The 13409-nt window shown below is 34.6% G+C and overlaps 3 protein-coding genes across 7 annotated transcripts in view; 2 read left to right on the plus strand and 1 right to left on the minus strand.

The window, feature by feature from the left end:
• The first annotated feature begins 3598 nt into the window (after positions 1 to 3598).
• On the plus strand, positions 3599 to 5930 carry LOC140983151 (glycosyltransferase family 92 protein RCOM_0530710-like). The gene has a single exon (XM_073450073.1). It carries the CDS (start codon positions 3889 to 3891, stop codon positions 5716 to 5718), a length of 1830 nt encoding a protein of 609 aa, XP_073306174.1. The 5' UTR covers positions 3599 to 3888; the 3' UTR covers positions 5719 to 5930.
• Positions 5931 to 7330: 1400 nt separating this feature from the next.
• LOC140982268 (uncharacterized) lies at positions 7331 to 10086 on the plus strand. 4 transcript variants are annotated; one of them, XM_073448726.1, is made up of 4 exons: positions 7331 to 7536; positions 7634 to 7776; positions 8740 to 9009; positions 9740 to 10086. In XM_073448726.1, exons 2-4 carry the CDS (start codon positions 7687 to 7689, stop codon positions 9860 to 9862), a joined length of 483 nt encoding a protein of 160 aa, XP_073304827.1. In that variant the 5' UTR covers positions 7331 to 7536; positions 7634 to 7686; the 3' UTR covers positions 9863 to 10086. The 4 variants fall into 4 exon arrangements, with proteins under 4 accessions (XP_073304827.1, XP_073304825.1, XP_073304826.1 ...); XM_073448724.1 differs by having other exon boundaries at positions 7656 to 7776; positions 9215 to 10086; XM_073448725.1 differs by having other exon boundaries at positions 7656 to 7776; positions 9454 to 10086.
• A 928-nt stretch (positions 10087 to 11014) lies between these two features.
• Positions 11015 to 13409, minus strand: part of LOC140982429 (phospholipid-transporting ATPase 3-like) — a 17121-nt gene continuing 14726 nt past the window's right edge. For both annotated transcript variants that reach the window (XM_073448927.1, XM_073448926.1), the window contains exons 23-27: positions 12618 to 12839; positions 12375 to 12542; positions 11848 to 12207; positions 11640 to 11746; positions 11015 to 11549 (exon numbers count right to left, since the gene is read on the minus strand). In XM_073448927.1, coding sequence (XP_073305028.1) covers positions 11243 to 11549; positions 11640 to 11746; positions 11848 to 12207; positions 12375 to 12542; positions 12618 to 12839 — 1164 coding nt within the window. In that variant the 3' untranslated portion in view covers positions 11015 to 11242. The remainder of the gene's footprint in view (positions 11550 to 11639; positions 11747 to 11847; positions 12208 to 12374; positions 12543 to 12617; positions 12840 to 13409) is intronic.

Here is a 13409-nt window from a genome sequence, read left to right on the forward strand (position 1 = left end):
TAGTGGTTGAGTGGTCCTTTCCTTCTTTTTCTAGATTATTAATCTAGACATCAACTTTTCCCATTCTTTTATTTCACCGCACTGCCAGTAGGAATGCGTTTGAATAAGATCAGCTGTAATTTCGTCCCCTTTCTCTTGGAACATTAGGACTAATGATCGGAGAGCTTTCAGCTCCTTCCTTTCATACTTGAGTTTTCTTTTTAAAACCTTTAGATATGTAAAATACATTTTCTTTTAGGTTTCTTTCTTGGTGTGTTTTACTGGTTCCAATATGTCCTTGTTTTATAGATGAAAATTTCGGGACCAGTTTTCTTGTTTTCTTTATTGGATTCTTTTTTTGAATAAAGTATCCAATGTTCTTCCGTCTTTTACCACTCATTTTTAGTGGTTCTTGTGTCCTTTTCCACCGATTATTGGTGGTCCTGTTTTCTCCACTCACATGGTGGTCCTCTTTTTGTTAGTGGGTTTAGTCACATGTCTCTTTTAATTTTGTCGAGGAATCTTCGGCTTTTTGTGTCCTCGAGGAAAATGTGAATGTGGTCCTTCCCCACTTGTCCTTGCTTCGGTAAAATGTTTCCGATCAGATCTCGGTTTGAAACATTTACCGAACTCCGGTTCTTTCTGATTCTGGCATTCAGGACAGATGTTTTCTGACCATCTTTCTATATGTGCCATATTACAGAATTTTCGGCGAGTCTCTTTACTGGTCGGCAGCTTGCTGTTCCACAGAAGATTTCTTTTCTTCTCGAATAGAGCTTCTGCAAAGCTTGTAGTTTTTCCTGTCATAGTGTTTAACAGGAATGATCCATTTAAAGAATTTTGGTAAAACTTAAATGGAAACTTGACTTTGTCCGTCTCCGTGAGACAGACCCAGATACCCCATGCTCTCCTGGTAGATATGTCATCTTTATTAAATGAAGAGACTAAGGGGGTTTCATTTGTAGGAGGATCCTTTATAAATTTTTGAGAATTCATGTCTGGCCTCCTTAGCTTGATAAAATGAAAGGCTTCGTGTAAGCTTTTTCCTGCTGGTTCTGGTGCTGTACTGAAAAAGTATAGCTCCAAAATATCTCCTCTGGACAAATGATCANTAATGGCACAATCTTTTTATTATTTAAATAAATATATTATTTTATCCACAAAAATTANCACACCCAAATTTACATTTTGTCTTTTTATTATTTAAATAAATATATTATTTTATCCACAAAAATTATACGTGTCTTCTCCATCTAAAATATAATTTAAAAAAATATTGATTCTCAATTATAATGATAGGTACAATTTAAAAAATTTACAAAAAAATCAAATTCATCTTCAATAGGATTTGCAGATGCAGACTATCTTTCAGATCCACATAAAGCAAGATGTCAAACATGTTATGTATTTACACTAGAAGACACTGCTATATCATGGAAATCGACAAAACATGCTCTAACAGTGACATCGTCAAATCATTCTAAAATCATAGCAATGCACGACAAGTCGAGAATGTATATGATTGAAATCCATGACGCAACATATTCAAGAAACACGTGGACTACCAACAACTAAAGATAACCCGACGACTATATTCGAAAATAATGCTGTTTGTATTGCCAACTTAAAGGATGATATATTAAAGAAGATAAAAAAAACATATTTCGTCAAAAATTTTCTACAGACGTGATTACTAAGATAAATGTGATATTGATGTCCAACAAACTCATTCTAGTGACAATGTAGCTAATTTATTCACAAAAACATTGTCAATGTCGACATTCAAGAAATTGGTGCATAAGATAAAGATTCGTCAATTAAAGCATCTCAGGTGATTAAAGTCAGAAGGAGTATTTAATGCTGTTTTTTTTCCTTTGTTCAGGTTTTTCTCACTAAATTTTACTGACAAAGTTCATAACGAGATAACATTAAATTTTGTGTCAATAATCTAATGAGAGTGTTATATATAGATGATATGCAGACGATTGTTTTGATTGATAAATCATTGTAAATTTTTTTTATATACCAACCCTCTATCCTATAAACAAAGATGTTTATTTGAAATAATAAATCACTCAATTTTCTCTTCTTTTTTTTCCTTCTACTATTAAATTATAACAAAGCTGATAAATGTTTGTGGTGCGTTAAAATTAATTCAAAGTATCCCGATCAGTAAAAGTTTCCAAAAATCGGATACAATATTTCGAATGTTATTTATTTACCATTTCATTACATCAATGCAAAAGTTTTTTCAAATATTCAATATATCTCCACATAAAGTTTTCTATAAAACAATAAAGAAATTAAACATGTTTCTATTCTTCGTATTCAATATCTAAAAATAAATCTTCAACCATTCTATTTAAAATTTCCAAAAAAAAAAAAATTAAAAATCATAAATTCTTTGCATTCAAATAATATACAGAACAAATAATTGTAAATGGCAAAAAAAAAAAAAAAATTTCTCATACATTTGTTTGCAAAAACTCGTGTGAGACGATCTCATGAGTTGTATTTTGTTAGACAAATCTCTTATTTGGGTCATCAATGAAAAAATATTACTTTTTATAATAAGAGTATTACTTTTTAGTGTGAATATCGATAGGATTAACATGTCTCACAAATAAAGATTCGTGAAATCGTCTCACAATAGACTTACTCTTAATGGTTTAGGGTACACCGACATGTAGAAGTGGGAAAGAATGATGTAAAAGTATTTGACAGATGGCACAAAATGATTGTAAAGATTTAATGAATCGTACCCACCACAAAATAATTTTAAATAAATATAAAAAACGACCCCAAATAATTCCGAACAGGCTGTGAAATTGCCTTTATTTGTTCTCTTGGTCTCTTTTCCTCTTGCTCACGCTAAGTTGATAAATTAAATAATCAATAATCACTATTTATTAGTTAATAAACAGACAATTACTAGTGGATTATCAATCACTATTATATTTAATGCAGGCTTATAAAAATATATATATTTAATTTTAAATAAGTAGACTGCAGGCCGAATTAATATAATATAATACCAAGTGGAATGATAGGTTAAAAAATTAATTATATAATTTGTAAAAGTCTCATTAATTCTCAATTATTTTTAACTAAACCAAACATTATTCACCATATTTGAATAAAATAAAAAAAAAAATTTGTGTAGCACACTTTTTTAATGTATGTGTATGTATAAAAAATTCAATACCATAAATAATATTAATCATACAACGTCCATAACTTTATCTTGGCTTATTATATCTTTCAATTTTGACTTCCATGCCCCCCTTCCCCCACACACTTGACCAATTAATGGCAAAAGTATTATTTTTATTTTAAATATAGATCCAATCGATTTATCTAAAAGATATAAATAGATAAGATTGTTTCTTGTAAGACTTATTTATTTTTTCGTTTATTCATTGTATTCAGTGAATATCAAATTCTCAATTAACCGTTTCGGTTGAAATCTAATCCTTACTAATTTTTTGCAAACAACTCAAAATTTTAATATGGTTCCACAGTTATTTATTACATTTTAATATTGCAATTTGGAATCACGCACGACTTCACCAAATTCTATTCCAAAATATAAATAAAACTATAAAATTCTCGAGAATGAAAAAAAGAACACAAGAAAAGAAAAGAAAAAGGCCTCTCTCAATTCCAAGCAATTCGACAGACGCGTGCCACGACCTCGAGATTCGGAAAATTCCTAACTTTTTTTTTTCTTCTCGAATCTCGATCACGACACACACCCAATTGCCAGAAACGAACAGTTTGCAAAGTTGACAATACGCAACACAACGCGAAATATCGTTGGGAAGAAACAGAGATTTGCAGAAAGAGTTCCCGTTATATTCTTAAATCTGGTTTATATTGAGAGTTTCCAAATATTACCAGGGAAAAGAAATGGATTCTTCAGATCAACGCAGGAAGAGAAAAAGAGTTCTCAGACAACCTTATCCACCCTTCTATTGTCCTTCGTACATGTTGTCTGTAAGATTTCTTGCGGTTTGCCTCGGTTTCCTTACCTTTCTTTATATTTTAATCAGTATCGTTCCCTTTAATTCTTCAGCTTTTCGCCCTGTTTTAGTGGTTTCGAGCTTATCTTTATTGTCTTCTAGTAGTTCAAGAACTGTTAAGTCAGTTCAAAATTTTGATAGTTTCTTATTTCCTTGGAAAATAGAGGACAGGGTGTTGTTCCCTGATCATGTTTTATTGTTTGTGAGTGGTGGAAAGAAAGGTGGGTTGATGAAAAAGATTGATGTTGAGGGATTGGAGTGTGTTTATCGTGAAATTGGAAGCGATTTTGTGGTGAAAAGGGTGATTTCTGTGGATGGATTTGATGGACTTCGGTCAATTGTGAGGTGCCCTCTTCCGTCTATGAATTATTCAGCTTTGGTAACTTTGAGGGTAAGTGGTAAAAATGGAATCTTGAAAGAAGAAAATAATGGGTTCTTGGTTAATAATCAGACTATGAATTCTTGGGAAAAAGTGGCGTATTCAGCTACTTTGGATGGGGATACAGTTGTGTTGTTTGTGAAAGGGTTGAATTTAAGGGGAAATAAGGACTCTGATCCAAGCCTATTTAGTTGTCATTTTGGGTTAGGGAAATGGGAAAGGAATGAGACGTTTACCCTCACGACGAAGGCTTTGAGCGCTGCTCAAGAAGTGGTGAGATGTCCGTTGCCACGTAGTCTTAGAAACGATCCTATTAAGGCTAATGGTATTCGAGTCACCATTGGAGTGACACCCCGTATCCGTGGTCGAGCTTATAAGCGTCTAATTGTCCCATCTATTGCCAAGATTACAGACTTTGGATCCGAGGGTAAGAAGAGAAAGGAGGGAAAATACAAGCTCTGTGCGTGTACAATGGTGTGGAACCAAGCTTCATCCATACGTGAATGGATTATGTATCATTCTTGGCTTGGAGTGGAAAGATGGTTCATATATGATAACAATAGTGATGATGGTATCGATGAAGTTATTCAAGAACTCGATCGTGACAATTACAATGTAACCAGGCATGTATGGCCATGGATCAAGACTCAAGAAGCTGGATTCTCGATGTGTGCTTTGCGAGCAAAAGATGAATGTGATTGGGTTTCTTTCATGGACGTAGATGAATACTTCTACTTCCCATACTCGACGCCTAAGCGCCATAGATTTGAAAATTTAGGGTATGCCGGTCAGCATTCTCTTCGCATGTTGGTGGCAAACGTGTCATCTACATCACCTACAATTGCAGAGATCAGGACATCTTGCCATAGTTTCGGACCTTCTGGGTTGAGTACAGCACCATCACAAGGCGTCACCGTAGGTTACACTTGCCGCCTTCAAAGTCCAGAGAGGCATAAATCCATCATCAGATCAGATGCGCTAGACGCAACGTTACTTAATGTGGTGCACCATTTTCGTTTAAAGAAGGGATTTAGATACCTGAATTTACCTCTGAGTACAGTCATAGTAAACCACTACAAATACCAAGTGTGGGAGGTTTTTAGAGCAAAGTTTTATAGAAGAGTTGCTACTTACGTCGCCGACTGGCAAGAAAGTCAGAAAGAAGGTTCAAGAGATAGAGCTCCTGGTTTAGGAACCGAGGCGATCGAGCCGCCCGACTGGCCTCAGAAGTTTTGCGAAGTTTGGGACACCGGGCTACGAGATTTTGTTTTGTCGAATTTGGCTGATCTGTCGACCGGTTTGCTGCCATGGGAGTCACGTTATGCTTTGTCTGGCTGAAGGTTTTGGAGTCTTAAAAGATTTGTGAAGGAGAGAAAATCATACTGAAATTATTCATTGATTTTTTTTAAAATTTTCATCACATTTGTTAGTCAAAGGGTCTTATATAAATGTACCTATTAGAGAGTGGTAATTTGGCGGAGAAAGTAAAACATCGTGTAATTTATGATCTTATGATTCATCCATTTAATTATAAATTCATAGATTTTATATATATTTTTGTTATTTTAGAGAAACATGATCACAAATTTTAAATCTATTTTTGAATGTTAATTACGATGTATTTCAAATTTAAAATTCACATAGTAATATGTCATTTGAAATATATTATATTTTGTGTAACTAACGCATAAATAAGTAAGATATGAATTTAAAATTTGATATATTGTTTCATTATTTACCATAAAACTATAATCGAAATCAATAGATTTCAAATAAACTCTAAGTGTACCTTAGATTTATAAATATATTGGTTCAACATTTTTACATGTGAGACGGATCAACTCTACCGATATTCAACATAAAAAGTAATACTCTTAGCATAAAAAGTAATATTTTTTCATGGATGACCCAAATAAGATATATGTTTAACAAAATATGATCTGTGACATCGTCTCACACAAATTTTTGCCGTTACATTGTTACGCAGTCTCCAAATCTTCATCGATGCTAAGATCTATTCGTGGTTAATTTTATTGACACGGTAATTTAAAGATTAACGACAGACTACAATCAAAGGCATCGAGATGGAAAAAAAATCTCTCGCAAATAGAATTTAGTGACAGAGTAAGCCATCAGTACAACAGAAATGTATTATAGTATTGAGTATATACACATATAAAATCATAAGTATCCCCGTCCTATTCTAGTTTTCAAAATGGTCGTATCTTGTCTTATCTTGTCTATACACGGGCAACATAGTTACATTTATATAAGATGTTATAGGGGTGTAAATAAACTGGACCGATTCACGAGATTTTCGAGCAGACTCAAATATTTGGATTCGTATTTGAGTGGAACTCGAATATATGTTTTTTTTATCCGATCTCGAGCCAAATTATTTTGTTCGATAGTTCGCGAACTACTTGCAAGCTTTAGTATTTTATTAATATAATATAATTATATATTAAATAAATCAATTTCGAGCCTTTCGAATACTTATTTTCGAGCAGTAATTCAAATAGTTCGCGAACATGGTCGAATCTTTCGAGCCGAACTCGAACTCGAGTTTTTATTCGAATCGAATTCGAATCTTCAAATTTTCGTCATATTCGGCTCGATTCTTTTTGTTTACATCCAACATTTTGAATCATGTACAAGAATATATATATATATATACACACGCGCGCGCGATTGTAATATTATGTATACGAACCGTGTCCACCGTTGAAGTGAAACTCATTTAGTGGATATATAATTTTGATATGTTGTATACCAATTGTATACATTTATGTGTCCACAGCTGAAATGACACTCATCTATTGGACATGATGAATATATCAAAATTGTAAATCTACTAAATGTGCGTCATCTCAGTGGTAATATGGAGATAAGTAAGTTGGTGGACTATGTATAAAATTGTGTGTGTATATATATATATATATATATTCGAAAATAATGACGCAAACAAGAAACAATATTGGGGCGAAAACCATGTGGGACTCCCTTCGATAAAAGCTATTCGGGAAAGAACAGAGATCCGCGATTTCTGTCACAGGCGAAAATGCTTCGTTCAAATCAATCGCCAGCAATTTTGATTTTCCTATTCTTCTTCATGTTTATATGTTCTTTAACTCATCATTCTCTAGCTCAAAAGTTGTAAGTTTATTCAATATCCTTTGCTCGAAGCTTTGCAATTTGAATCTGTTTGTCGTCTATAGTTCTAAATTTGTATGTTTTTTCTTTGTTATTGGAGTGAATTACTTGCATATTTACAGTGAAAGAAGGGTTCTTAAGAGGAGGACTCTAATGGGTATCAAAGATACACCAGCTGGAGGAAATGTAACGTTTGATTGCTCTCCTTCTGGTCCTTGCATTCCCTGCTCTCGCTCCGAAAAGGTCTCAGTTCCTGGTTTATTTTAGTTTCTGGGTATTCGATAGCAAAAACTGTTTTGGGCACTGCTAAAATCCCAAATAATGATCAGACGAAGTCATTCTTGAAAATGAAAAACTATATGGTCTTCTATGTACATGATGGCCATCTTTTTTCAAGTTTACTAACCTTTTATTTGTAAATCTAGAGTTTAAATCGATATAAAAATCTAGATTTATTAAGCAGTGAAGTCTTATCTTTAAGCCAGGAATATTATGATAGATCTTTAAAGAGCTTGTTGGGTAGAGAATTACTATAGCATCATTTCCTAAATTGTTATACTGAAGTTCTGGTATATTAGTTTAGGGAGTGAAGTAGCCTTAATAAGTGATTAGAACATAGAAATCATTACTATTTTGACTCGACATAGGGCTTCTTCACTGGGTATTTCAGTTTCGAAATTTGGATGCTAGTTCCTGGAAACTAGCAAAAGATGTTTTTAGCTTGTCTGATCCTTTGGCGGAGAGAACTTGTCATGTGTACGAAATTGCTTTTTTGTCCAAATAATCTTTTGTTTTTGGTGTATTGAGTGGTTGCTACTTGTGAACTCTACCGGCTTCGGTAATTTGGTGCTCTGTTTCACCAGTACTTTCTTTACTGGTTGCAATCCTTTTAGAACTCAATGAACAAAGGCCAAGGATTTTCACATTTACTTAATTTAGCGCATCCATGGTTTAATACAGAAATTCTTTTGAAGGAAAGTAGTTTTGGCTGCTGAGCTATAATTACACGGTATTTAGCAGAAGTCAGTCTGGTGGACTAAATATTGCTTAAAGTTGGAGTCTGATAATTATTGTATATTTCTTTTAAAAAATTATTAGACAAAACTTGCATGTAATTTTATCTATTTCAGTAAATTTCATATTGATTCATATGCTTGTATCTAAAATATTCAAGAACTCATGGAACCTATGCTGCTTTTTCTGTAGAGGGATCAAAGTTTTCATTGCGGTGAAACTGGTTACCGTATTCGTTTGAAATGTGTTTCAGTTGGATCTGGTTCAGAAGATGTAAAAGGCCTCAAAGACAAAAAGACTCGATCTGCTTTTGAGAGTACAGATTTGCGTGTAAATGATGGACAAAGAAGAAGATTGCTGAGTGACACAGCAAAATCAGAAAGTGTATCAGGTGCCTATGTCACCTATAGAAGCTGCATACCTGCAGTAAGTGAAGAAAAATTATCCGTTCTTGGCTTTCAGGTAAATTGATACTGCTTTACATCTGTGAACATCGTTTTTTGCCTGTAAAAATGAAAACTTTTATGTATATACTTGGTATTGGTCAAGGTGACAAGATTTAAAATGATCCCTTTTATCCTAGTTATTTTGGCAATCATTGATGAAGTTACATGACAAAGCTTTAGGATTTGACCAAATAATGAATATTTATGCATGGGATGTGTAGAAGAGGTTAACCATGGGAGTTATGTTTAAGAGACCAGTGTAATACTGCCCTAAAGAATGAATCGATTGCAAAGATACATGCCTGTAGGTATGAAGTTTAGAGTAGTTGCTGTCCTTTGCAAGACTTTAGAAAAGTTCCTTTCCGTGTTGTTGGACCTGCAGAGTTTAAATTTAACAACAGAAATACAGCTACCCAAGTCTAGCAGTTTTTTCTGGAGCATGTAGTTTTGTGTATGGCAGGCGCATCACCAATCACCAGGGTCCAGGGGTAAAGCTTGAAATTTTGAGGAGAGCGACGCTGTGTATGTTGAGGGGACAAAACTTTCTTCTCAAGAAAAAATATGTAGTTGGGATATGTTTTAAGTGCTATTCACAAGTGTGGCCAGTTTACTCAATGCTAGACCAAGTAATATTTATCTACGCCTGAAATTTATAGATCAAGCTTGATGCTACGCAGAAGTTTTCATTGTGTCAATAAACTTATGCAATGTATTTGACTTGGGTTTCGAAATTATACTGTGTATAGGCGCTCATGATGGCTTTACTGCTAAGTAGTGGCTCTTTCTTATACTTCAGACGGAAGAGAAGTGCTGCGGCAGCCGCTGCCGCAGTTGGGCTAGTCAGGCTTCCAACTAATTCTAGGTTTTGATAACTAAACCATTATGAGATACACACTATTGTTAAATATTATAATGTAGCTCTGTTGCCATTTTGTATTTTGAAAATTTTGGATTTGTACACTTTTATGCTGTTAAAATAGGGGTAGTGACTTAATGATCTCACGTAATAATTGTAACTCTGAACTCACTGTCGATGCACATTCATTACGTGTAGAGGACTTTCATACTAAATTAAAGAGTTATTTTATATGTAGATCACTGATTAAAGAATTTTACTTATCTAATTTAAGTTTCGTAGTAATAAAGTGTTTTATCTTTATTTAGTGTTCATTGCGAGAATATTAATGGAGAATAATTTGTTATTAGCATAACGTGGTGTGTATGTGTAACACATTATGATTTTCGAAATTTATCTGTAGCAATTGTTTGCTCGCCCACGGCTGAATTAGTAATCTGTATCGATTGGTGAAAGTCTTCCAATCAATCAACAGAAATTACATACATGCTCGACACCAATTATAACCCTTGACAACCAGCCGGCGTGCTCTTGAAATCGGCGTTAGGCAGTCGGTAAGGTTGAACTTAGAAGCCATATCCTGTCCAAAGGTGTAGCCGGCACCACGTGTGATATGCCCCAACTGATATGGATCAGCCCACAAAAGATTGCACATTTGTCCTTCATATGGAACCTACCAATCCATGAAAATGCAAGAAAAGAGGATAGAAATAATAGAATGCAAGTAAAAGGTGAAATCTTGAAGAATATTGTTGTGCGCATCGCAAGCAAATTAAAAAATTTCATACCTCTACACGGAATAATATCCGAGGTACAAGTAGATGGTATAAGACAATACAAAGCACCAGGCAAATTAATGAAGTTGGTATCATTGAAACAAAGGGATACGTCTACCTACAACTACATAAATAAACATGCCATACGTGACCCTCAGACCACCACTCTTCATAAAATCCATACCTGTGATAATACTCTTGAGGAACAATTTACATAAATCGTGTCGAATTATTTCATTCTACGCGGTAACTTTCAGATATTACCATTATCAAGTACACTAATAAGGTCACACAGGTGTGTGGAGTTTGCGTTACATTGATGATTGATGCATAGTGTATAGCCAACAAGGCTCCATTCACAAATAAAAGAATGAACAATGTCACTCAAGTGATACTTAATACACCCCCATCTAATTAAACAAACAAAAGATATTCCAATTCGTACATCCTAAAACTAATCAATATTATATCTATAGTCTACATGAAATTGAAAATTTTTTTCTACAAAATGAATCATTACTGCATTATGATGCATAATCACAGTTGATTCTGCCGATGCTATATTAACAATACAGGGATACAAAAACACACTAAACTTTGTACAAACATCTATACTTTCAATTGTTTCGTGCTGCCTTAGGCCGTGACTTCATGCTTGCTCGCCGAGCCACATCCCATGCCTTCTGAGGCACAAAAACTCCAGCCTGTGATGCGAAAAAAGACTCATAACCTGGTGAATCGAAAGCAAAGCCAGTGTGCTTCGACTTCTGACCCGGGAGCTGCATCAGAGCATAGCTACGTGCCTCATCTTGAGTAAGATTGTCGTTTCCTATTTCGAGTAATCCTATCCTACTACCATCAGACTCATTCCTGTGAATTTCTTGGACGATTTGATAATCGTAGGGAAAGAACCATCTTTGAGCCCTGAAGCAAGTTTAATTACAGAAGACTCGGAGTAAATAATGCATGAAAACAGATAATGCTCCAACTATGCAAGTTACTTGCAAAACTTACCCCATGTATACAAAGTCGCAAAACAGTGCGGCGATGGGGACGAGAATCAGAGTAAGGTAGAAATAAATGGTACTCATTAGGACATAAATCACAAAATAGATGTTCTCCTGCAGTAAATAACAAAATTTGAGCAGTAAATAACAAAATTTGAAAAGGAGTTGGTGCCAAGTACGTAACAAGTTGCTGAAATAATAGCTAGAGATCTTACTTGTGCTTTAGGCAAGACAACACCCGAGTAAATGAAGACAAAAATGAACCAAGCTAATATGCTTCCTCCAACACTGATGTGGTGCCATCTAGTAATTGTGTTACACATCATGAGGAGGCGCAAGTTGACAGTCACGACAACACAAGTAAATGCCATTGTGCTGACATCCCACAAGCCAAACATCTTGCCAGCTGAATTCATAGCACGATCACTTGAAGCAACGACAAAGTAATAGAAAACTAGTGATTGATAGATTGCAAAAAAGGCCCATGTTGCCACAACCCTCCATTTGAAGAAAGTATTCCTTATTCCCTCCTTGTATAACTCAGGATATTTCTTGGATAGAGAAAAATTAACATCCTGAAAGAAACGACTGACAAAAATTATGAACTAGCAAAACATAATATGCAGCAGAAGCTCAGCCTGTTCTCAATACAAAAATTTAAGCTTATGTGATGATCAAACAGGGGTAAAGCTTGTGTGATAATCAAACAGGCACACAGTGATAAATCTGTGCATTTCAGTACCTTATCGAAAAGTCCAAGAATTATCACAGGTAGGGCAGTGAATATCACATTGTACAGAGATTGAAACCAATCATCATAAAACCTCTGGCCAGAAAATCCAGTCCGGAAAGTGAACCAAAATTGAGTGAAAGTAAACATCAGGTTCTTGTAGAAGAAGTATGTCACAACCTGTGAATTTTTTAGATGCTGTCAACATTACAACTTAGAACAATGCAACTGGCCTAAAACTGTGGAGTGTCAAACCTTGCATATTCTGAGATATGACCACCGCCCATGCACAAGGAGTAATTCTGTGAGGAAGCGAAACTGTGCAATGGCAAAATCACTTGCCATCACTGCTTGCATCCCCTCCTGTCCACTTATTCCAACACCAACATGAGCTGCTTGAATCATGCTAACATCATTAGCACCATCACCAATACTAAGGGTTATCTTCTTTGCACCTTTCTTAACTAAGCTTGTCACCTAAAAGCAGAAAAAGTTGATAAGTCAGCCCTTCAAATTGAAGCACTTCACAATATCGAGCAGCTTCTATGAAAACAATGTAGTGATGATGTTTTGATGGTGACAATGACCTAAAGATGATTTGCAATAGCATTCATTTGTTAGTTCAGAAATGCTACGAATCAACAGTTCATTGACTTTATATTCATCAATTTCTCTACGGGTTTATGGCTTCACTTGATTGCTGTTTTCCATATGCAACTTCATATGCATTTATAAAGAGAATTTTATCTTGTTCTGCCCATTTTCATTATAAACTATCTAGCCGCCTTAAGATATAACAGAACAAGTAATTCAGTCAGAAAACAACATATATCTCAATCTCATCACATACATTACAGCATTTATTCACAAGGAAATTTGGGAATAGTTAATTGTGATTATAACACTAATCGAAGAATCCAACATAAATATATGAATACCATTTGTTATTCCAAGAATAAAAAGAATATGAGACATTTTTGTCACAAACATCACGGAAAAGAGCTATGATGCTATGGCCATTAGGACAAGAGGCTCCCAATATGAATA

The sequence above is a fragment of the Primulina huaijiensis genome, chromosome 8, assembly GCF_012295235.1.
Source record: "Primulina huaijiensis isolate GDHJ02 chromosome 8, ASM1229523v2, whole genome shotgun sequence".
Lineage (NCBI taxonomy): Eukaryota > Viridiplantae > Streptophyta > Magnoliopsida > Lamiales > Gesneriaceae > Primulina > Primulina huaijiensis.

Coding starts and splice junctions, on each gene's coding strand:
- LOC140983151 (XM_073450073.1), top strand. CDS start 3,889: ATGGATTCTTCAGATCAACGCAGGAAGAGAAAAAGAGTTCTCAGACAA.
- LOC140982268 (XM_073448723.1), top strand. CDS start 7,442: ATGCTTCGTTCAAATCAATCGCCAGCAATTTTGATTTTCCTATTCTTC. Junction 7,777..8,739: donor CCTGCTCTCGCTCCGAAAAG/GTCTCAGTTCCT, acceptor CTTTTTCTGTAG/AGGGATCAAAGTTTTCATTG. Junction 9,010..9,739: donor TATCCGTTCTTGGCTTTCAG/GTAAATTGATAC, acceptor TACTGTGTATAG/GCGCTCATGATGGCTTTACT.